At 41.0% G+C, this 26,180-nt stretch overlaps 1 protein-coding gene across 2 annotated transcripts in view; it reads left to right on the top strand.

Moving 5' to 3' along the window:
• Positions 1-11,198: 11,198 nt before the first annotated feature.
• The window catches only part of dpy19l3 (dpy-19 like C-mannosyltransferase 3), a 106,068-nt gene continuing 91,086 nt past the window's right edge, over positions 11,199-26,180 (top strand). The window contains exons 1-2 of one of the 2 annotated variants that reach the window (XM_078544400.1): positions 11,199-12,140; positions 15,240-15,364. In XM_078544400.1, coding sequence (XP_078400526.1) covers positions 12,047-12,140; positions 15,240-15,364 — 219 coding nt within the window. In that variant the 5' untranslated portion in view covers positions 11,199-12,046. The remainder of the gene's footprint in view (positions 12,141-15,239; positions 15,365-26,180) is intronic. The other variant, XM_078544401.1, reaches the window with a different exon arrangement.

The raw sequence follows: 26,180 nt of genomic DNA on the forward strand, positions 1-26,180 counted from the left end.
ACAAATGTGCCAGGCAATGACCATCTCCAACAAGGTAAAATCTAACCATTGCCCTCTACAGCCAGCGGCACTACCATCGCTGAATCCCCCACTATCAACATCCTGGGGGGTTACCATTGACCAGAAACTGAACTGGATTAGCCATATAAATACTGTAGCTACAAGAGCAGGTCAGAAGCTAGGAATCCTGTGGTGAGTAACTCACCTCCTGGCTCTCCAAAGCCTGTCCACCACCTACAAGGCACAAGTCAGGTGTGTGATGGAATACTCTCCATTTTCCTGGATGAGTGCAGCTTCAACAACACTAAAGAAGCTTGACAACATCTGCTTGATTGGCACCCCATCCACAAACATTCACTCCCTCCATCACCAACGCACAGTGGCAAACAGTGTGTACCATCTATAAAATGCACATTTGGAACTCACCAAGGCTCCTTAAACAGCACCTTCTAAACCCATGACCGCTTTCATCTAGAAGGGCTAGGGCAGCAGACACATGGGAACACCACCAGCTGGAAGTTCCCCTCCAAGCCACTCACCATCTGAACTTGGAAATATATTGCTGTTCCTTCACTGTCGCAGGGTCAAAATTCTGGAACTCCCTCCCTAACAGCATTGTGGTTGTACCTATACCACATGGACTACAGTGGTTCAAGAAGACAGCTCACCACCACCTTAAGGGTAATTATGGATGGACAATAAACTTTGGCCTAGCCAGTGAAGCCCACATCCCATAAATGAATTTTAAAAATGTTAGTGAGGAGGACTTTGCAAGGTTGACTAGGCAGGGTATAGCTTTGTCATATCCAATGTTTTCGTTGATGATAGGTGATCCAACTGGTTTTATGCTTATTCAACTTTTCTGTAGTGATTCGATACAATTGACTGGCTTGCTTAGTCACTTCAGAGGAAAGTTAAGAGTCAACCATGTTACTATTGGTTTGGAATCACATGTAGGCCAGACCATATAAGGAAGACAGATTTCCTTCCTTGAAGGATCATTTTGAAAACTGGTAGTATCATTGCCATCACTTTGAGACTTGCCTGTTATTCCACATTTAATAATAAATTGAAAATAAATTCCCCCAGCTGCCCTGGTGGAATTTGGACTTATTCCGGAGTATTAGTCCAGTAATATTACCATTATGCTACTGTTCAACATATCTTTTTATGTAGCTTAGTGTTATATTTTGTTTTTAATGCCTCTGTGACATTCATCCAAAAAAGGCGCTGGTGAGAAGCGACTGAAGCATTCTGGGAGAAGTCGCTGCAAACACCACGATTCAGCAGAGAATCAAGAAGGACTCTTGCACTCAACAGGAGGAAGAGCATCCAACAGAGGGCGCTGGTGAGAAGCGACTGAAGCATTCTGGGAGAAGTCGCCGCAGACACCACGACTCAGGAGGGAATCGAGGAGGACCCACTGTCAAAGAACAGAATAGCCCCAAACATTACATTGCTGTAGTATTTACATCCCTCCCTCCTCCTCAAACCTAAAAAAAGAGAGGAAGAGGCAATGCCTTCAGGAGTGCACCAGACCTGCGAGGGACACTCTTCTGAAAGTGGATTTTAAAGAAAAAGCAGCAGTTTGGTGAGTAAATCCAGGGAGCAGACTCAGCGGGAGGAGCACCGGAGCGGTGACCTCGGGGTACAGAGTAACTGAAGCCAAAACTGAAAAAGTGACATCACAGGAAAGCTGTGACCTGATTGGTTGATAGGAAATCATAACCAAATTTGAAAAAAAACACTGCAAGCTAATTTATAAAATAATTAACTAAGTCGAGATGGCTGGGCAGGTGATGTGCTGTAGCTGTATGATGTGGGAGCTGGCAGATCCCATTGCGAGCTGCAGTGACCACATCTGCAGCAAGTGTTGGTTGCTGGAGGAACTCCGGCTCAGAATTGATGAGCTGGAGTCCGAGCCCCGGACACTGCGGCACATCTGGGAGGGAGAGAGTTACCTGGACGCTTTGTTTCAGGAGGCGGTCACACCCAGTAGATTAAGTACCTCAATTTCAGTCAGTGGTCAGGGTCAGCAGGGTATGACTGCAAGTGAGGCAGGTAGAGGGATCCTGTGTTCAGGAACAGAGGAGCCTCAGCTCTTGACCTTGTCCAACAGGTACGAGGTTCTTGCTCCCTGTGTGGATGAGGAACAGGGAGGATGAGCCAGCTGACCACGGCACCGTGTCACAGGAGGCCATTCAAGAGGGGGGAGTAAAAAGACAAGTGGTAGTTGTAGGGGATTCTATAATTAGGGGAATTGATAGCATCCTTTGTAAGCAGGATCGAGAGTCCGCATGGTATGTTGCCTGCCCGATGCCAGGGTGAGGGACATCTCTGACCGGCTTGAAAGAATATTGGAGATCCAATTGTTGTGGTCCACGTCGGGACAAATAACATAGGTAAGACTAGGAAAGAGGACCTGTTTGCGGATTATCAGGAACTAGGAACTAAATTAAAGAACAGGTCCTCAAGGGTTATAATCTCCGGATTACTACCCGAGCCACGTGCAAATTGGCATAGGGACGCGAGAATAAGGAAAGTAAACACGTGGCTAAAGGAGTGGTGCGGGAAAGAGGGGTTCCATTTCATGGGGCACTGGCATCAGTATTGGAACAGGAGGGATCTGTACCATTGGGATGGTCTCCACCTGAACTGATCTGGGAACAGTGTTCCAGTGAAAAGGGTAAATAGAGTGGTCAACAGGACTTTAAACTAGAAAGTGGGTGGGGGGGGGGGGGGGGGGGGGGGGGACAATGAGAAAGGGGACCGAAAATACAGGACTGAAGGTGTTGTATCTGAATGCACGCAGTATACGAAATAAGGTAAATGAGCTTGTGGCGCAGATTAAAATTGGCAGGTATGATGTGGTGGGCATCACGGGGATGCAAGGAGGTCAGGACTGGGAGCTAAATATCCAAGGATATACATCCTATCGAAAAGATAGGCAGGTTGGCAGATGGGGAGGGGTTGCTTTGTTAGTAAGAAATTAAATTAAGTCGATAGCAAGAAACGACGTAGGGTCAGATGATGTAGAATCTGTGTGGGTAGAGTTGAGGAATCGCAAAGGTAAAAAAACCATAATGGGATTTATGTACAGGCCTCCGAACAGTAGTCAGGATGTGGGGCACAAGATACACCAGGAGATAGAAAAGGCGTGTAAGAAAGGCAAGGTTACGGTGATCATGGGGGATTTCAGTATGCAGGTAGACTGGGAAAATCAGGTTGGTAGTGGATCCCAAGAAAAGGAATTTGTGGAATGTCAACGAGATGGCTTTTTGGAGCAGCTTGTGGTGGAGCCCACTAGGGAACAGGCAATTCTAGATTTAGTGATGTGTAATGAGGCAGATTTGATAAGGGAGCTTAAGGTGAAGGAACCCTTAGGAGGAAGTGACCATAATATGATAGAATTTACCTTGCAATTTGAGAGGAAAGAGCTGGAATCAGATGTAACGGTATTACAGTTGAATAAAGGCAACTACAGAGGCATGAGGGAGGAGCTGGCCAGAATTGACTGGGAGATGAGCCTAGCAGGAAAGACAGTGGAACAGCAATGGCAGGAGTTTCTGGGAGTAATTTGGGAGACACAGCAAAAATTCATCCCTAGGAAGAAGCATACTAAAGGGAGGACGAGGCAACCATGGCTGACAAGGGACGTCAGGGGCAGCATAAAAGCTTAAGAGAAAGCATACAATGCGGCGAAGAGCAGTGAGAAACCAGGGGATTGGGAAGCCTACAAAGACCAACAGAGGACAACTAAAAAAGAAATAAGAAGGGAGAAGATTAAATATGAGGGTAAACTAGCCAGTAATATAAAAGAAGATTGCAAGAGTTTTTTTTAGATATATAAAGGGTAAGAGAGAGGCAAAAGTGGACATTGGGCCGCTGGAAAATGACGCTGGAGAAGTAGAAGTGGGGAACAAAGAAATGGCGGAGGAACTGAATAGATTCTTTGCGTCAGTCTTCACGGTGGGAGACACGAGTAACATCCCCATAGTTCAAGAGAGTCGGGGGGCAGAGGTGAGTATGATGGCCATTACCAAGGAGAAAGTAGAAACTAGGAAAACTGAAAGGTCTGAAGGTGGATAAATCACCGGGACCAGATGGATTACACCCCAGAGTTCTGAAGGAGATAGCTGAAGAGATAGTGGAGGCATTAGTGGTGATCTTTCAGGAATCACTGGAGTCAGGGAGGGTCCCAGAGGACTGGAAAATCGCTAATGTAACCCCGCTGTTTAAGAAGGGAGTGAGGCAAAAGACAGGAAATTACAGGCCAATTAGCATGACCTCGGTCGTTGGTAAGATTTTAGAATCCATTATTAAGGATGAGATTTCAGAATACTTGGAAATGCATTGTAAAGTAAGGCAAAGTCAGCATGGTTTCATCAAGGGGAGGTCATGCCTGACAAATCTGTTAGAATTCTTTGAGGAGGTAACAAGTAGGTTAGACAAAGGAGAGCCAATGGATGTTATCTACTTGGACTTCCAGAAGGCCTTTGACAAGGTGCTGCACAGGAGGCTGCTCAGTAAGATAAGAACCCATGGTGTCAGAGGCAAGGTACTAGCATGGATAGAAGATTGGCTGTCTGGCAGGAGGCAGAGAGTGGGGATAAGGGGGTCCTTCTCAGGATGGCGGCTGGTGACTAGTGGAGTTCCGCAGGGGTCAGTGTTGGGACCACAACTTTTCACTTTATACATTAATGATCTAGATGAAGGAACTGAGGGCATTCTGGCTAAGTTTGCAGATGATACAAAGATAGGTGGAGGAACAGGTAGTATTGAGGAGGCTGGGAGTCTGCAGAAGGATTTGGACAGGTTAGGAGAATGGGCAAAGAAGTGGCAGATGGAATACAATGTGGGGAAGTGTGAGGTCATGCACTTTGGTAGGAAGAATAAAGGCATAGACTATTTTCTAAATGGGGAGAGAATTCAGAAATCTGGAGTGCAAAGGGACTTGGGAGTCCTAGTCCAGGATTCTCTTAAGGTTAACTTGCAGGTTGAGTCGGTAGTTAGGAAGGCAAATGCAATGTTGGCATTAATTTCGAGAGGACTAGAATATAAAAGCAGGGATGTGCTGCTGAGGCTTTATAAGGCTCTGGTCAGACCATATTTAGAATGTTGTGAGCAATTTTGGGCCCCATATTTCAGGAAGGATGTGCTGGCCCTGGAGAGGGTCCAGAGGAGGTTCACGAGAACGATCCCAGGAATGAAAGGCTTAACATATGAGGAACGTTTGAGGACTCTGGGTATATACTCAATGGAGTTTAGAAGGATGAGGGGGATCTGATTGAAACTTACAAAATACTGAAAGGCCTAGATAGAGTGGATGTGGGGAAGATGTTTCCATTAGTAGGAGAGACTAGGACCCAAGGGCACAGCCTCAGAGTAAAGGGAAGACCTTTTAGAACAGAGATGAGGAGAAACTTCTTTAGCCAGAGAGTGGTGAATCTATGGAATTCATTGCCACAGAAGACTGTGGAGGACAGGTCATTGAGTGTATTTAAGACCGAGATAGATAGGTTCTTGATTGGTAAGGGGATCAAAGATTACGGGGAGAAGGCGGGAGAATTGAGTTGAGAAACTTATCAGCCATGATTGAATGGGCCGAATGACTCAATGGGCCGAATGGCCTCATTTCTGCTCCTATGTCTTATGGTCTTTGGTAGGTTTATTATGTTACATATAAGTGCAAGTTGTTGCAGTTATTGTTGTATGATGATTTGGCCATGGAAAGTAAGCAAATAATGTTAGAGCTTGATGAGGCCAAGCCTTATTTGATGATGGACAACCAGAGTGATCGCTTGGCAATTGTGCTGAAGCTTGCAACCTTTGGACCTGAGGCTACAGAGTGCCTGCTATGCCAGGGAGAATAGTGAACGTTAATATAAAAGCAAAGAACTGTGGATGCTGGGAATCCAAAACAAAAACAAAAATACCTGGAAAAACTCACTTCTAAGGGTCATTCGGACTCGAAACGTTAGCTGTGCTCCTCGCCGCAGATGCTGCCAGACCTGCTGAGTTTTTCCAGGTATTTTTGTTTTTGTTTTAGAATAGTGAACGTGATGGATTACCCATGATGATTGGGTCAAATGAAATGATTGTGGAGTGCATTGACAGAGGCACTGATTTCATCATGAGTAATAAATATGTCAGTTGAAGAGGTTGGAATATCAAAAGGCACAATGAATAACATATCAGAATAGGCTTACATAGTGAAATGATCTGCTTACTGGACAACCAAAACCAAGGAGTGCTGAAATAAACCTTTCAAGAACAAATGAATTTAAACATTAATCAAGATTGAGATTTGAGTACATCTAGGAGATCAAATATGTTTGTGAAATCAATATTTAACCCCTAGGGATAGTTTGTTACCTTTCAGAAAAATACTGAAATGATATCTTCAATGTCACTTCAAATTTTCCATTAACAACCAGTCCTAAACTAGAGAAGTTTTAAGCATAGTCAACAACCAAACCTTTGGTTAAGATTTTGATATTGATAACATATTAAAACTATTGTTACAAGACACCTTGGTAGAATTTCAAATGTTATGATGAGTTTAGAAAATTATTTACATAGTACAGCTTCCTCTGACCTGTGTTTATTCTTTTGGCTTTATATTTCAAAATTTTTTGGCACTGTTGATTGCTGCTCTGCATTAATTGAATATATTGAGGAGTCCATTGAGATTTTTAGCTCCCTTTCAACTTCATCCTTAACTATATTTCAACACAAGCAGAGTATGAATGTTACCCTTTTTCTTCCTAGAATGGTTCAGAATTTTACAGTAGTTGGCTTTAAATCTCACCTGTCATTGTTCTGCCTATTTACATATTATGTGCACCATATTTTTTAATTTCTGAGCTGCTTCATTCAATTCTACTGCTCCTCTGAACCATCTGATGATTTAACCAATTTGAATTAAGTTTCTGGCTCAGTCAGTGATATAAATTAGAAACAATGCTAGTCCCAACACTGATCACTGGGTCACCTTATTCAGAACAGCATTCCCACTAACACCACCACCACCGGAGTGGTAGCCAAGGTGGGGGGACCTTGGCTACCAATCTGAAAACAGTTTCTCTAACGAATGCCCATTCACTTTTATCCTTGAGTGAACTTGTAGCCTTTGTGTGGAAATTTATCAAATGTCTCTTGGAAATCTAAGTACACCACATTCTAAGATTTAACATGGTCCATTTGACTTGTCACTTCTTCAAAGAAGTCAAACTTTTTCAGACAGGATCTTCTCTTTCTGAAACTGCAGTGACTATAATTTGTTAGGGTATTGTTGTACAAGATAATCTTAAAATTTACTCCTAACAACTGATTCCATTGAAATTTCAGATTAGGAAGAGCTATTTATTTATGTAGCCAAGATATCTTGCGGTGTTGTTCTATGTCAAGTTCATGAAGGGAATGCTACCTTGCTTTAAGAGGCAGTCTTGGGAGTCACACAGGAACCATTTCATAGTAAGTGGGTGGGGTGCCCAAATCCCAATGTGATTAGGAGAGCAGGCCATCTATCAATTGGAAATCTCTGGGAGTTAAAATTATCTGGACCTCAAGCTTGATGACATCAAGGGACTTCCCACTTGCCATGTCCGCATACTTTGCGCTTTGGGTTAAAATTTTTATATTTGATTTTCCCTTCCATTTCCATTGTACATGAGCACTGATTCTCAGTATTCCAGTCCGGCTATAGGGAGGATCCACAGTTCAAATGATAAATAAGCTGTTGGTGTGTGTTCCACGCAATTGGTGCACTGGGATGCACCACTGCATTGTGGTATTCTAAGAATAATGATTGCAAAATGGGCCTCAGAGCCCCTTGGCTGAAACAGGTGCCTACATCCAAAGCACAGCAGTACCGCAAATACCTGCCACCGCCTTATCGACACGTGTATACCATACCTCAGCCACACTCTTCTGGCTTATGACACCATTTCAATATCTAGTCACACATAGCAAGACAATTTATAATTGTCAATTTGTAATTGAGGATAATATATAGGGCAGAATTTTGCCCTTAATGGGTGGGCGGGCAGCCGAACTCTGCCACCGAAACGGGGCCCGTCGCCATTTAGAGTGGGCGGGCCAATTAAGGCCCGCCCTTCGGCCTGCCCGACAGGAAGCGCTATGCGCTTCTTTTGCAGGGAGTGGAGGGATTCCCCATCTGTCAAAGTGCGCTCTTTCACACATGCGCACGAAAGAACGTACTGCTCCCTGAGACTAAGTGCTGTCTCAGGGAGATTAGTGACAGTCTAAAAAACTTTAAAAATAGAAAAATTTAAAAATTATTAACATGTCCCCCTCATGTGACAATGTCACACGAGATGGAACATGTTAATAAATATCACATAAAATTTATTAAAGTTTTTAAAAACGGACATGAAACCTCATCCCACCAGTGAAGCCCACTGGGGCTCCTGGCCTGCCCGCTAGCATTAAGGTTGGACGGGCAGGTCTTTAATTATCTTAATTACTCTGTCAATGGCCTCAATTGGCCATTGACAGGTCAGTGGGTGGACAGCTGATTTCGCTGTCCGCCCGCCTTCCTAAAAATTTAAATGGACAGGATGATGTCGGGGGTTCCTCCCGACGTCATCCCACATCATTTTCCAGTCGGCGAGCGGGCCCTGCCCCCAAATCGCTGACAGGAAAATTCTGGCCATGGTCATCACTTCACACTTGCTTCAGTGTAGGGAGTGCTCCATTTTTACATACTGTTTAAAAAAAAACTGCTCATCCGACATCCAGTACTAAGTGAGCAGAATTTTCCTCTAAATAAATATTGGGAAGACTGAAGCCATTGTTTTCAATCTTCAATCCAAAACCTGTTCCCTAACTACGGACTCCATCCCTCTCCCTGGCCAAAATCTGAGATTAAGTCGATCTGATTACAACCTTGGTGTCACATTTGATCCTGAGGTAAGCTTCCAAGCTCATATTCATGCCATCGCTAAGACCACCTACTTCCATCTCTGTAACATCGCCCAACTTATTTCGTGTCTCAGTTCACCTGTTGCTGAAATCCTCAGCAATGCCTTCGTTACTCTAGACTCAACTATTCCAACACACTCCTGGTTGTTCCCCCACATTCTACCCTCCGTAAACTTGAGGTCATCCAAAACTCTGCTGCCATGTCTCACAGCAAGTCCCATTCTCCTATCACCCCTGTTCTCACTAACCTACATTGGCTTCCAGTGAAGCAATGTCTTGATTTTAAAATTCTTATCCTTGTTTTCAAATTCCTCCATGGCCTTTCACCTGATCCCTATGTCTGTGATCCCCTCCAACCCACAACTCTCCAAGATATCTGTGCTCCTCTAATTCTGGCCTCTTGTGCATTCCGAAAATTAATTGCCTCATCATTAGTGGTCATGCTTTCAGTTGTCTTGATCCCAAGCTCTGAAATTCCCTCCCTACACCTCTCTGCCTCACTTTCCTCCTTTAAGACACCTCTTAAAACCTACCCCTTTGACCAAACCTTTGGTCCTCTGACTTAATATCTTATATGGCTCGGTGTCATACTTTGTTTTATCCCTATGAAACACCTTGGGATGTCTTATTACTTTAAAGATGCTATATAAGTTGTTGTTTTTGACAATGCTCTATAAAGAAAGGACAGAAAAACATTCTGTCCAACAGAAAGAAAAAGGACAGAAAAATATTCTGACCAACAAAGTCATTTTCAATACATTTTTATCAACCCATCTCCATTTTAACTTACTATCATTTCAATTCCAACTTGAAACCTTAAATGGCCTTCATAGACAATGCACCAATACCACCCTTTCTGATTAAGTAATTGTATCAATTACTTTTTGAGTCAATTCAATCTTACCGGCCTCAGAATAATTTTCTGCTTTACTTTTTTATCTGATTATTGTACCTTCTTAAGATTTACAACGTTCATCTCATCAATTCCTCTTACAAATTTAAATACTTGTGAAACATAGTATCTCATATATCCTAATCAAATGCAATAAACAAAGCTTCCTCAATATCCTCTCATCGAACTTAGATCCTTAGTTCCAGACAATCTTAGTTGTTCTTTTTGCATCCTTTTAGACCATGTATATATTTCTGTCCAGAAGCCAAAAAGTACAATATTGCAAATTTACAGTAAGACATTGAAGGAGCTGGGGATATTACCTCAGTTGACTTGAGCTCAAGGTCCTTGTTATGTACTTCAAAACTGCATTTGCCTTTTTAAACAGTTGCATGATGCTGTCACAATGGTTACTCGGGTGTACATGATGTAACATATGGTGATGTAACATCAATTTCCAAAAGGTACAAAAGTGCAAAATACTTTTAACAAAAATGTAATAGTGATTATATATAATATGGAAAAAGGGCTTCCAATGGTACAATTTTAACAAGACCCTATGATCAAGCTAGCAAATACTGAACTCAGGTTTAAAATGAACGTTTCGAATATTATTTCCTCTATAATACAACCACTGGACTTCAAGATTTCGGACTAACCGTCAGCATACTTTTTAATGCAAGAGGTGTTTTACCAGACGTTTTACACTCCAACCCCTCTGAATTGGAATGGAGCCCGTACAAAGCCCGGAATAGAAATGCTAGCTCAAAAGAAAATCAACATTTATGTTTTATTTAAGTTCTATGTTTTTTTAATCTCAGGCCAAATTATTCATGTGTTCAAATTAATCGCCAGATGTGTCAGTTTGGCCCAGTTAGTAGCAGTCTTACCTCTTAACATAATTTAAGCTTTTTACTATATTAAATCAATAAGCACTCCGTCTGTGCGCGGCTTTGCATCCCGACAGTACTATGTTGTAAAATTTACTACCTTAAATCAAGGTCCCACCTGTCTATTCCAATGGTGACAACAGTTGGAAAAAGAACAATTTTAAGTTAATACCTATGTTATTAAGGAGTGGGACTGAAGCCGGATCATTACAACGGCTGGTTGGGGTAAAGGGAGAGGATAAGGGAGACAGGGGCTTGGACCAGGACCCCGAGGCTCCTGGAAGCACCGACACCACAAGACATGAGGTACGGCTCGATATATATATATATATATATATAAGCAGCTCGGCCTACAGCCGTCCATCGCCTTCCGGCGTCTCTCCCACTCCCGGTTACCATGGAGACACCAAACGGACCTCCGACCCGGAAATAGAAGCTGGCGGGACTGATTTCCAAAATGTCGCTTGTGGAATGGCTGTTGGTGGAAATTCCGCTCTCAGTATTTGATTCTCTGTGGTAGACGTGGGAGCGGGGGTGGGGAGGGTAAGAGATTTCATATAGTTGAAGCCGCCGGGAGTGTGTCCAGCGAGCTTACCGCGGGCCTGGGATCCGCTGCCAGCCTTGCCTGCCTACCTGATGAGATGTTAACCCGAGGCCCCGTCCACCCTCCTAGGTGGATGTAGAAGATCCCATGGCCCTATTTCGAAAAAGAACAAGGGGGGTTTTCCGCAGTGTCTTGGCCAATATTCACCCCTCAGTCAAAAAACATAAAACAGATTATCTGATCATGATCACATTCTTATTTCTGGGAGCTTGCTGTGCACAAATTGGCTGTCACATTTCCGACGATTGAAACAGTGACTACCTCATTGGCTTCAAACAGTACTGGAATTTTGTGTCAGGGCCGGGTGTGAGCGGGTGGAACAAGAATCACTGGCCTTGGTTGTGACTGCACAAAAAGATGACATTTTCAGAGGTCCACACATTTGGCTCTGTGTAGCTGCCACTAGCTTTCCTATCACTCCCGTTATTATAGGTGCCTTATTTTTACTGTCAATGAAGTAGGGTCACAAATAAAGATCCTAGTTTCTTTGCAGCAATGGATGTTCACCTTGATACTAATCACTTCTTTATGCTTTTATCAGCACAAACACGCAAACGTGAAAAAATATTGTAATTGTCAATGAAACTAACTTGATTACAATCAATGCTGAACTGAAATGGAAGATTTTATGTGTTGGACTATATAATCATTAATAATATTATCATCATTGTTCTCAGGGATCTGTAACCTCTAAGAAGCGGTGCAAGCTGAACCATGACGTTTTTGAAACGAAGAAAGACTACGAAAGGCACCGAAGAAAGACCAAAACAACAGGAAGATGAGCAGCCCAAAATAAAGCCAACAACTGGTAGGCTTTCCAGAAGCTCACAGTTTTTTTTTATGAATGACTTGGAACCAGATTTTAGTAACTGTCTTTTGGTATGTCAGTTAATAAACGGAAGACCAATCAATCACTAGCTTGGTTATAAAACCTCAAGGTGGCGCACTTCTCTCCTACTCAGATTCATTGATACAGGAAACAGTGAAAAGAGAACGGAATTCATTAACGTGTTTAGGGTTCTTTCCTCAAACAATATTTTAGTATAGCTACAAGGGGAGAGGCGTTGCTAGATATAGTTAGGAATAATAAAATACGTCAGATAGATGATTTAAATGTTGATGAGTGCCTTCGGAGCAATGACCATAAATTAAATGATCAGGTTTGAGGTGGGAAGAAAGAAGGGAAATTTATTGACAAGATCGGGCAGATTCTAGAGATATAAGAAATGAGCTAATTGAGGTGAAATGTAATGGGAAATTTCCACTATACTGTAGATAAAAAATGAGACATAAAAAAGGAGACTATTTTAAATTTCAGAATGGCTTTGAATGGAAGAGGTTAGAAACAAACTGAAATTAAAGAAGCAATATACTGCAGCTGCTGAACATCTGAAACAAAAACAGAAAACTCTGGAAACATTCAGCAGGTCTGGCAGCATCTGTGGAGGGAGAAATAGAGGTAGTGTTTCAGGTCGATTCCCTTTCACAAGAAAGACCAAATTCCGATGAAAGATCTGAAATACTAACTGTGGGCTGGATTTTACAGGGGAGTGTCATATTGCTCGCCCCCATGCCCCCACCCTCCGACTGACTTAAAAACAGGCCGCCCTGCACAATAACACATTGCCACGGCCTAAAGAAGCAGAGAGTGCGACTTCTACCCCTCAAATTGGGTTGCAGCTCTAGCAGTCCCAGCAATACCAGAACTCAGTAGTGGGCACTGCTGGGACTGCAAGCAGTTCCATGAGGAAGTAAGCAATGGATCGTGAAGGATCTGGACTTAGGTAAGTCTGGGATTTTTGGCAGGGAGGGACTGGGCACCCGAGGGAGGGGAGTGGGTTTTGGGAGGCCTGACAGGGAGGCACAAAGGAGGTATCATCTTGGGGGCGGAGGGATTGGGTGCCCCGATGCATACAGGGCACCCCAAAAGGATGTATCCTCCTTGCTTTTTCACTTCAGATGGTGAAAAAGCGGACTCCCCACTTTCACCTGCCTGTCCATGCTAACCTGCGTTACGGCATGGTTAGTGTAATATTCAAGTCAGTTGGTTTACTAATGAGCATAGTTGCCCTTTATGATTCATTTTTAAAACGGCGGGTAGGCTGTCAATTTCGGCGCATGCCTGCCTACTGTACTGTGGGAAACTGGCATGTTGACATTGGATTCGCAACCTGACATCATTCCGCTGGATTTTAAGCATGCGTGGGACAACTGCAGTCTCGATTTGCAAACTTAAAATCCCGGTCTCTGATACTCTTTCCACAGATGCTTCCAGATCTGCTGAATTTTTCCAGCGTTTTCAATTTTCTTTAAAATTGTAGAAGCTGGCTTTTGGGCTTACAGGAATGTGAAATAAGGACCTTGAGAAAATAAGGAAAGAGACTAAGAAAGGAATAAGGAAAGCACAAAAGGACTATAGAATCTCAAAATCTTAGAAAGAATAAAATATTCTACACACATACCAATAAAAAAGAGATACATGTTGGGTGAGATGTCAGGGAGCAAAGGATAGTGAATTAGTAAAGGATAAGCATAAATTGGGGAAGTCTTGTGTTGCAGTGGGTAGCATCCATGCCTCTGAGTCAAAAGCTCTGGGTTTGAGTCCCACCCCAGGACTTGATGGCCACGGAAGGTACGTCCAACCTGTAAATCCTTCCAATGCATGCCAATGGCAATCAGTAAATGTAGGAGAGATTACTGGTCAGCTGCGTGATAGAAAGAAAGTTGGAGCTTCTACTATCACTGTCCGTAGCTTCAGACTGCAACATGCATGTAAAAGTGTATTGCCTCAGGACTCCAAGTGATCTGTAACACACCACCACCACCAAGCAGAAATTGGCAAGGATATTTAACAGAGAAGAATAATGGGAAGGTGGTAAATCCTTAATTGGTTGAAATGTGTGGAGAGATATAATAAATAAAAGGAAAATATAGTTCAGGATTCTATTGAAAATGAATGTGTGCCAGAGATCTGGAGATTGGTCGATGTAATATTCATTTTTTAAAAAGGGAGTCAAAAGTAACCTGAGTAATTATAGGCTAATTGGTATAATAACTGTGTTGGGGAAAATTTAACTATCTTTAATTAAAGATGAAATAAATAAATATGAAGAGAAAATTATTGGAAGCAGTCAATGTGGATTTCAGTAAGAAAAGCCTGACAAACATCATTCAGACTAGTAACTCAATGCAGCACAGGTTTAAAGAGAGGTCTGTCAGACAGAACCCAGAACTGATAGTGAATTTAAATATCACTTTGTCAGCTTTGCTATGATTGAAAAAGAGATAAGTGATTATCATCACTGTTTACAAAAGCTTTAGTCATTGGATCCTAGATAGTATTGGAATAGTTGAGGTGAACCGCATAGATGCACCAAAGGGCCAACTAGATAAACAGATGAGGGAGAAAAGAATGGAAGAATATACTGATATGGTTAGATGACGTAGGATATGAAACATAAACACTGGCATGGGCTTGTTGGCCTGCATGACTTGATTCTGTGCTGTAAATTCTATGTAAGTGTATGTGCATCAGTATATTTCTACATTCATAAACTGACCTAATGTGTCCCGAGGTTTGTAGGCATTTTGCTCTTATATCCTTTATCTGTGAATTAATCCACATAGTCTTGAGCTGCTTGCTAAATCTGTTGCTATTTGGCATAAATAGCTAGACTCTAATGCAGTTAAGAAAATAATTCATGAATATAATTATTAGCATTTGGCCTGCAATTTCAACTGGAATAAATGTAAAACCCTAGTATGGCTAGGATCAATTTTGTTTAACATTCCAAGTCATTTCTGTTCTTACAATAACGCAATAAAAACACTGAAATGAATATTCTAACAAATAGGCTGTTGAACATACTTGTTTTATTTTTCTGTAATTTAGTATGTAATTCCATAGGTCCAGTGACATTGAAGCATATAACCATCCTCGTTGGTGGACTTATGGCAATTTTCTTAGGACTTCTCACCTCAGTTTATGTTGCAACTTTGCATGAAAATGATCTGTGGTTTTCTACTATCCAGGTAAGAGGGCCAAATCAATAAATAATAATATTAATGAGTGAACAAAAAAAATGTTGGAAGGATTATCATTCATTTTTTTAAACAGTGATATTATCTGTTTTGATTTTGAATTTTTCTTCTCCCTGATTTATACACTAGTTAGTTATTTGGTTTAATCTTTAGCATTGAATATTCTATAGACTAGAAATTGTCTGTTAATAATGCATGCACTTGTATGTCTAATACTGTAGTAAGTTTGTAACATTGCTGATTGGCCCATGGTGTCATGTAATATGGATTAATCCAAGCCCAACATTGATACAGGCTAACTATGTGATGGCACAGAGCAACAAAAACAAAAACAAAAAGGTAGCCTTTTTTATTTTCTACATTCTATTTTTCTAAAATTATTTTTAGCCATCTTCCTTGCTTTGATTTTTTTTTACTCCTACACAGCTAAAACTTGGTGCACTTAGACTCCTGACTCTGCCTATGTTAATTGTGGATTTATTAATATATTAATTGTGTTTAATTGTATGCAGGTGGTGGGCATGAACTGGGAATTCACTTGAGCCACTATAAATGAACAGCGACTAAAACCATGGTTGTTGGGTTAGGAGGTGTATACTTGTCATATGTAACTAAATAAGTATAAGGATGTGTAAAGATTGGCTCCAGCTCTATCCTTTATCTGGCTTCCTGGAGAAGAACATGGTAGCATAGAATGCCTAAAGGTGAAGGTTGGAAGCTAAGAACAAAACTCAGACAGAAAACTACATTCCAGTCACCATTGTGAAAAATGGCAAAAAGCAACTGTATATTGTTGGGCTATGATTACTGTTTGATTATCTCAATCTGAATCATATGACCAGTGGATGACTGAAGCGGATATGTGGAGACAGGTTATATCCCTTGGTGATGTCGCTTCTTACCAGAAATAAAATACAAGGTAAAGTATTTTGTGAGGCGGATGCTGATCAATTGGATAGTGATGAAGGTCTGGGTCTTCTATTAGAGTTCTTGGATGAAATTTGCAAGAAAGATGATCTGTTAAATGTCAATGAGGCATGGTTAGCCTTTGATAGATTTCAGGAAAACAAATGGTCAATCCATAGAGGAATGGATTGGAATGGACGGAGATGAGTTTTTTTTTCTCGGAGGTTCGTGAATCTTTGGAACTCTCTTCCCCAAAGATCAGTGGAAGCAGAGTCAAGGCATATTTTTAAGGCAGAGGTAGATTGAGTCCCTTGTTAGTCAAGAATCTAAGGTTATTAAGGGCAGGCGGAATGTGGCGTTGAGGCCACAATCGGATCAGCTATGATCTTATTGAATGGTGGAGCAGGCTCGAGGGGCTGAATGGCCTACTCTTGCTTCTAATTTGTATGTTCATATGTTTGTATGTATGTTCATATATCATGCACTTCTATAAAAGATTGACAAAATTCAATTTGGAGATCCCTAGATCAATACTAGCATTTTAAGTTGCTGGATTATTCTAAGGTGTTTCATGGACAGGCTCCTGGTTCTAACTGGTGTTTGGTTCTCAGAGAGGGACACCTTGTTGGATCAGATTTCTACTGCCTTGAAAAAACCCTACAGAAGCAGTAATTTCTTTCAGTCTTCATAGAACAAATGGGACATCCTCCATGACACAAAGAATAGAAAACTCAATGATTGCCAGATTTCAAAACGGTCCAGATACTGGGTGCAGGCATCAATACAATGGAAGGGTTAAAGACAGGCAAAGTGAGGATGAAAGTGCCTTTAGCAGATCTGGCTGTTACAGCAGAAGGCAAAATTGGAACAACAATAATAAAGAAATGAATCCCAGGAATACCCAAGAAACAGTTAATAGATACTTCAGGCGTGACTTAAAAATCATTATGTGATGAACTGCCCAAACTGGAGAGGCAGGATCCTCAAAGAGATGCATAACTCAGAGAATTCTGTGAATAGGATAAAGATAATGATAAATCCAAACAAATTACCTGGGCACAAGTAACTTTAGTCCTGTGTTGAATGTATTAGTCATGGCTCATTTAACTATGAAATGCTGGATAGTGCATGTACTTCATGTAGATAAGTTAAAATGTTACCTTGATTCACTAAGTAATGAGAATAGGTACAAGGTTAAAGAATATAAAAATACTACTTTAGGTTTGGTGATGACATTGAGATCACTAAAGAAAGTTGTAATTTCATGTAAAATAGCTGGACTAAGCCATTTTATAAATACTGACTATAGGCTGTAGTGAGATACCTAAACAAAAACAGAATTACCTGGAAAAACTCAGCAGGTCTGGCAGCATCGGTGGAGAAGGAATCAGTTAACGTTTCGAGTCCTCATGACCCTTCGGCAGAACTGAGTATGAATACTCAGTTCTGCCGAAGGGTCATGAGGACTCGAAACGTTAACTGACTTCTTCTCCACCGATACTGCCAGACCTGCTGAGTTTTTCCAGGTAATTCTGTTTTTGTTTTGGATTTCCAGCATCCGCAGTAGCTTTTAGCTTTTTGTTTTTATCTCTGTGAGATACCTATACTGTTGAGTAAACCTTCTATAAAAAAGGCAAATGAAATTTAGCATAGAGCATGATAAGGCAATTGTTTTTCGGAAGTCAGTGAATCTGCATTTTACGCAGTCAAACCATTAATGCATTCCTTTAACACAACCTGATGCTTCTTATCAGAGTATTAGACAAATATTAATGGCATTAGGTGATAAGATTCAGAGAGAGAAGAAAAAGCAAATTTGGCTTAAAGTTACATAGACAAATTGCTCACCCTACTTGTCAAAGGTTTCTCTCCTTTAGTTAGGATTTCATTATTTTTCCTACCATGGATCTTAAGCTGGCAGGTTTATAATTCCCTGGACATGTTCTGTTCCCCTTCTTAAATTACATTAGCTATCCACTAGTCCTGTGGCACTACTCATTTTTTCTAATGAATTATTAAGTCTGAGCAGTAATGTCTCTGCTAACTCTTCCTGAGATTCTTTTAAAATAGATGGATGAATACATCTGGACCTGGGGCCTTATCCTCTTTGAGTTTGTTTAATTTATTCACTATATCCTCTTATTTTATTTTAAATGCACTTATCTCATTGCTCATCTCATAATTCAATGCCATGTCTACCTGTTCTATCTCCCTGGTAGAAACCGAAGCAAAATAATTGTTTAATATTTCTGCCATCTCGCTATCATTACCTGTGGGATTACCCTGTCTATCCCTTAATGGTCCTATTCCCCTCCAAGCCTTCCTTTTTTAATGATGAGCTTGTAAAATATTTCACTATTTTGTTTTATGTTTCTTGACACTTTAATTTCATAGTTCCTCTTTGCCTTCCTAATTGCTTTCTCGAGTACTCTCCAAATCTCTTCATATTTTCTCTTATCATGCATTCCTCTGCTATCTCTGTACTTAATGTACACCTCTTGTCTAACACTCAGATGTTCCCTCATGTCCCACTTCCCATGGAATCCCACTAGTGTTTAGTTTTTTCTTTCCATTTAGCGGAATATATTTTCCCTACATTCTGGACACTATTTTAATAGTTTCCCATTTTTGTTCTACACTGTTGTTTGCAAATATAGCTGCTGCCCATTTTATTTTCTCAAGTTCCATTCTCAGCCCCTCAAAATCACCTTTTAGAGCAAAACCAGAAACATCAAAAATACGTGACCAATGAAATGCTGCATAAACTTTTAGCTGATCACCAGACTGCAAATTGACAACCGCCCTGTCATCGTCAGTTCATACAAAAATATTCACTGTAAATGGTTGGAAGGTATGGGCGAAATCCCAAGTTGTCACCTCTGCTATGTGGTAGTTCTCCTGCTCTAGAAGGTACTACAATTAGTTCCATTTTTTCCGCACATTTGAATGCTTTACATGCTAGGAGATGTTGGAGGTCTTGGCGGAAATTTGGAGAACACTGAGGTGTCATAGAAGACCATCAGGGACAGGATTCATTGGATTATTAAAGTAAGGGTCATAGGGAATGTGAAAGCCCAGGTAAAGTAATCAGTCGTGATGGTAAGACAGTACTTATGAAACATGGTAAGTAAACTGTTAAGGTTCATTCCTCATGATTAATCAGAATTAAAGACAACATCTTGGACTCTTACCAACTGATAGAAGTAAACCAAGCACCTTGTCTATCAACTGCTCATGTGTTTTGGGATGAAGGTCCTGAGGAACAGAATATAGTAGATCAATGACTGGGTGATGGTATATGAGTGATCATGATACATAGGGCAGAGGTATCACATCCAAAGGCCAATTACCCAGAGTGAGTACTCGGGTGACATAAATTCCAGAGAGGCCTAGTGAATGGTGGGATTCCACAATTGTGGGGCATGCAGATAAAGCCACTGGCAAGTTTAAATATTGGTTTAATGTTCAGGATGATAACCAAGAAGTGAGGTTCATGGACTGGCAGAATAGAGTGAAAGAGTGGTGAGTAAGAATGCACCTTACAAGTTCTGATAGTGGGTCTGGACATGGCTCTTGCATCAGAAGACAATCATGTAGCAAAGAAAGTCTGAATAGTTGTGCAGGAGGTCAATTAACAGCAGTAGTCCCAACACGCACAGAAGTGGAAGTAGAGGCCATAGCTTGAGTAGATTACACAATGGAACAATCTCACAACGGTACTAGAAGAAGAAGAAGACCTCATTATCGTGAAGTTTTGGTGGCTGCCAATAAACTTGAAGATAAACAAATAAGAGAGGCAATGCAAGGGGAATTGGATAGTTGGAGAGAATTTTGAGTGTGTTCTGAGATACCAGATAAGAGGCAACTAGCTATGTCACATAGATGGGTTTGTACTGAGAAAGTCCTTGCAATGGAGCCTAAAGCAAGGCTAGCTGCTAGGAGACTGGGTGATACAAACGTTAGAGTGAACTCTCTCACTATGGAAAAGCAATATTGAATATCTGTTTAGTTCTTTTGGTGACACATTCATGGGAGGCTAGATCAATCAACGTAAAAGCCACATTTCTGCAGGGCGATTCTTTTCAGGGAGAAAAGAGATAAAGATGCAGAAGGAAAACTATGAAAACTAAAGAAATGCGTCTATGGCCTGAATGATGCTTCTAAGGTGTGGCATTTTTCATTGAGATCTGTTTTGCTAAAAATAGAATGCAAGATCTGCTTTTAGTTAAACAAAGTTTTATAGGTGGTATAAAGGAAAACTTTTAGGCACCTTCATGGTGCATGTTGATTTCTTATAGGGTGGTGCCATGGAACATGAGGAATCTGTTAACAAATTTAGAGTAGAGATTAAAAATGGGAGTTGGGCTCTATGGGGTTTTAAATGTATCAGTTTCGATATTAAGTAGAATAAGTCTGGAATAACTTTAAATTGACAGTCCTATTTATAAAGTGTTACTCCCATTATGGTAAATCATACTAGGTAATCACAGAAAGATGATATCATATCTAAAAAAGAGATGGAACAATCGCGAAGCTTGATTGGTTAGTTGAAGTGGTTATGCATTCAGACTAGACCAGATGCTAGCTTTGATGGATTGGAATTAAGTACTACAATGAAACATCCTAAAGTAGTGAATGTTTTAAGGCGAAATAAGGCACTAAAAAGATTAAATCAGGAGAAATGCATATTTGAGTTCCCGCCTTAGGTGACCCAAAGAAAATGAAACTAGTCATTTTTATTGATCTTTCACATGCTAATCTTTCTGATGGTTATTCTAACACAATTGATTTTGTAAAATTTCTTATGGACTTGGGAAGCTAAGAAAACAAAAACAGTTGTTAAAAGTACTTTAGCTGCTGAAACATTGGTCATGTGGAGTCAGTGGACATGGGGTTCTATTTGTCAAATATTTTGTGGGTTTCTGTACAGGGGAAAGATATGTAGAATGTTATGTAGATTGAATATTATGTAGATAATCGTTCACTATAGGATAATTTATAGATTATGAAAAGTATGATTGAGAAAAGATTACAGAGTGACTTCACTGCCTTGAATCAAATGCTAGAGAGAAAGGAAATCTCTAAAATTAAATAAGTGGATGAAAGTCATCAATCATCTAATTTTTGTAAAAAAAAGACAAAGATGCATGTTCAATTAAATTATTAGGGGTCCTAAAGGAGGGGTGTCTCGCAATACAATGCTTTATACTGAACATATTTTCTGGTTTAATCTGTTTTGAAATTTTGGTTGTGGACATTAACTTTTTATTTTAAGAGCGAAGGGGATCTGTTAATTGCATATCAATTGTGTTTAATTGCATGCAGGTGGTGGCTATTAACTGAGGATTCACTTGAGCCCCTATAAATAGACACAGTTTAAAACTGTTGTTGTTGGCTTATAAAGTGTATGCTTGTAATGTGTAACTCTGGAAATAAATATACAACTAAAGATTGGCTCCAGTTCTAGCCTTCATTTAAGACAGTTGTACGTTTAAGACAGAGATGAGGAGAAATTTTTTTCTCTGAGGATCGTGAGTCTATGAAACTCACTTCCTCAAAAGGCAGTGGAGCAGAGTCTTTGAATATTTTTAAGGCAGAGCTAAATAGATTCTTGATAAGCAAGGTGGGGGGTGAAAAGGTTATCGGGGGTAGGTAGGAATGTGGAGTTGAGGTTACAATCAGATCAGCATGATCTTATTGAATAGCAGAGCAGGCTCGAGGGGCTGAGTGACCTACTCCTGCTTCTAATTTGTATGTTCATCAACTGGCTTTCTGGAGTATAACAGCCTAATCTAAATTTCCTTTCCTGTTTCATCCAAGCCCACTCGATCTCCATCAACATCTCGGCCATTCTGATCTCTTCTTCCCTACCCAGCCTCTTTGCTCTGTCTTTTCTGACTCTCACTTGGATATGTGCCCTGGCTGACTTGACGCTCACTCACCCCAACTGATATCTTCCCAATCACCCAACCAGAAACAGTATATTATTATTTCCCCTCCTCCTTTCTCAACAGCCTTTCCTTCAAAACCTCCTCCTCATGCCCAGTATTCCCTGACACTCGGATTGTGAGCAGCAATGCAGGAGATCCTTTAGTTGTTATTAAAATTCAGGTTCTAATGCATGCAGTTGATCAAATGTGCCACAGGATGGCAACAAAAATTATCATATAATTTCCCTTAAGCCCCAACTTACTTAATTGGCATATTTTTACTTTTTATTTTGCTTTTGCTTTTGTATGCCCTTACCCCTTCCCTGTCTTTCCTCCTTCCCTTACCCTCTCCTTCTGCCTTCCCCTCCCTTCTCTTTCCACCCTGCCCCCATTTCTTCTGACCCCCATTCCCCTATCTAGAAACAAAAACAGAAATACCTGGAAAAACTCAGCAGGTCTGGCAGCATCGGCGGAGAAGAACAAAGTTGACGTTTCGAGTCCTCATGACCCTTGAGGACTCAAAACGTCAACTTTGTTCTTCTCCGCTGATGCTGCCAGACCTGCTGAGTTTTTCCAGGTATTTCTGTTTTTGTTTTGGATTTCCAGCATCCGCAGTTTTTTGTTTTTACCCCTATCTAGAAAGTTGCTAGAAAACTTATTTAATGAGAAATTGAGTTTTAACAAGTTGCAGGAGCCTTTAGTGATTATTGTATATGCATCCTGCACAATATTAGCATACAAGTCAATTTCAAGCAAAAAACTAAGCTATTCAATAATTCCACAGTGATTAATTCTACAGATCCATCTTAGCCTCGCCCTCTCCACCATCGCAGATGCAGTCTTCAGCCAATTTGACTCACCATGCATGATGCCAAGAAATAGCTGAGTGCACTAAATACGGCAAAGACTATGGGCCCCGACAACATCTTGGCTGTCGTGCTCTAAATTAGCCGTGCTTCTATCCAAGATGTTCCAGTACATCTACAACACTGACATCAATCCGACAATGTGGAAAATCGCCAAGGTATGTTTCATCCACAAAAAGCCGGACAAATTCAGTCTGACTAATTACCATCCTGTCAACTGATTCTCAATCATCAGCAAAGAGACAGAAGCTGTTATTGAAAGTGCTATCAAGCAACACTTACTCACCAATGACTTGCTCACTGATGCTCAGTTTGGATTCCACCAGAACTACCCAGCTCCAGACCTCATTGCTGCCTTGGTATAAACCTGAACAAAAGGAGTGAATTCCAGAGGTGAGGTGAGGTGAGAATGACTGCCCTTGACATCAGGCAGCATTTGACAGGTGTGCCATCAAGGTGCGCTATTAAAATGATGTCAATGGGAATCAGGAGGAAAGCTCTCCATTGGCTGGAGTCATCACTAGCATACAGGAAAATGGTTGCGGTGTTAGAGGATAATCATCTCAGGACATTGTAGAAGGAGTCCCCCAGGGCAGTGTCTTAGGCCTCCATCCTTCTTCATCAATAATTTTCTCTCCATCATAAGATCATATGGTGCCAGGGTAAAGGACGTTATGGAAAGGGTGCAGTATATGCTGCAGGTGAAAGGGATTGAGCCAGAAGTTGTGGCATATGTCGGTACCAAGGGCATACAGCAGGTATTGAGGTCCTATGTTCAGATTTTCAGCAGCTAGGGAAGAAATTAAAAAGTAAGAGCTCAAAGGTAGTAGTCACTGGATTACTTCCAGTCCCAGGATCTTGGGAGATTCGAAATGAAGATGGGGGGATCAACGTGTAGTTTGTGGCATGATGCAGGAGGGAGCGCTTCAGATTCTTGGGACAATGAGACCAGTTCTGAGGCAGGAGGCACCTAGTCAAAAGGGGCAAGTTGTACCTCAACAGGCCTGGAATCAAAGTCCTGATGGGGAGATTCACCATTGTGGTTGGGGAGGGTTTAAATTGGCGGAGGATGGGCACCAGAAAATTGAAGTAGAGAAGTGCATAAAGGAGTGACAGTGAGATAGTACTGGAGAAGCAAGTAGTACCATAGCAGATAGGAGCAGACTAAGGACTACGAAGAATACCAAGACAGGTTTAGAATGTATGTACGTAAATGCCCAAAGTGTGATGAATAAGATTGGTGAGTTACAAGCACAAATAGCTGTGTTTGAATATGATGTAATGGTAATAACAGATATGTGGCTTAAAAATGGTGAGGACTGGGTGCATAATATTCAAGAATACAAAATGTTCAGAAATGATAGGGAAGCAAATAAATGGAGGTAGGGTGGAAGTAGTAATTAGGGAAGACGTACTATTGGAAAGAGAGAGGCCATCCTTGATTCGAGGACAAAAGCCATTTGATTAAAGTTGAGAAACGAGAAGGATATGGTCACACCACTGCAGATATTCAATAAGCCTCCTAATTGTTAGAGGCAGATAGAGGAGCAAATCTGCAGGCAAATCACCGTGCAAGAACTATAGAGGGGAACTTTAATTGTCCAAATATTGATTGGTATAGTGTTAAGAGTGAAGGGTAAGGAGAGGGAGGAATTTCTGAAATGCATTTAGGAGAACGCCCTTGACCAATATGTTCGTAGTCCAACTAGGGAGGAAGCATTGCTGGATCATTCCAACAAGGTCAAAAAGTAGGGGAACCAAAGCCAGGGCTCTTTGGATGATGAAGGAGATAGAGGATAAAATGAAATTTTTTAAAACTGTATGATGCACGTCAGGTAAATTCTTCAAGCGTGAACCAGGCCAAATGCATAAATTGAGAGGAGAAGTGAAGAGGAAAATAAGACTGGCAAGGAGAGAATCTGAGAATAGAATGGCAGTTAACACAAAAGGGAACTCAAAAATCTTCGACTGTTATATAAATAGTAAACAGATAATAAGAGGTGGGTGAATACTATTAGGGTCAAAGAGGATGATCTTTGCTTGGAGACGCAGGACTAGAATACTTAAGTCTAGTATTCTACTAGAATACTTAATGAGTTCTTAGTATCGATGTTTCCTATGGAAGAGGATGCTGACAAAATATCAGTAGAAGCGGAAATGGCAGAGGTAATGGATGAGGTGAAAATCAATATGCAGGTTGTACTGGAGTTTGCTAAAAGAAGTGAGGGTGAAGATAGCAGAAAGGCTTGATGTAGCCTTCCAATGTTTGTTGCCTATATGGATTTTGAGAAAGTGACAAAGTACCACAGAAAAGGCTGGGTGACAAAATTGATGCTCATGGAATAGGAGGTTCAGTGCCAGCTTAGATAAAAAAATTGTCATTTAATTCAAAAGTGGCAGATTTCATCCTACCAACAGATTTACTTTTTGTAACTTTTACTTTAATTTATGTTGATTTTGATTTGCATTAAACATAATTGACAAGCAAAAGATTATTCAAATGAAAAGGTAAACTTCACTTTAAATAATCGATACACCAAAGATATCTTACAAAACCACAACCCTAACACCACTGTGGGTGTGTACCTACATCACATGGACTTGGGAATGTGGATTTGCCAGTTCAGAGCTGTTCTAGGTGTAATGGGTTGCATTAAGTTTTTAAAACATGACCGGTAAGTTTGTAGACGACACAAAAATTGGTGGTATTGTAAATAGTGAGGAGGAAAGCCTTAGATTACAGGATAGTATAGATGAGCTGGTAAGATGGGCAGAGCAGTGGCAAATGGAATTTAATCCTGAGAAGTGTGAGGTGATGCATTTTGGGAGGACTGAATTGGCAAGGCAATACACAATGAATGGTAGGACCCTAGAAAGTACAGAGGATCAGATTAGCCGAGGCATAGAATATAAGAGCAGGGAGGTTATATTGGAGCTGTATAAAATGCTAGTTAGGCCACAGCTGGAGTACTGTGTGCAGTTTTGGGATGTTGCCTGGGCTGGAGCATTTCAGCTATGAAGAGAGACTGTATAGGCTAGGGTTGATTTCCTTAGAGCAGAGAAGGCTGAGGGGGGACCTGATAGAGGTATACAAAATTATGAGGG

The sequence above is a fragment of the Cetorhinus maximus genome, chromosome 6 (genome assembly GCF_964194155.1).
Source record: "Cetorhinus maximus chromosome 6, sCetMax3.hap1.1, whole genome shotgun sequence".
NCBI lineage: Eukaryota > Metazoa > Chordata > Chondrichthyes > Lamniformes > Cetorhinidae > Cetorhinus > Cetorhinus maximus.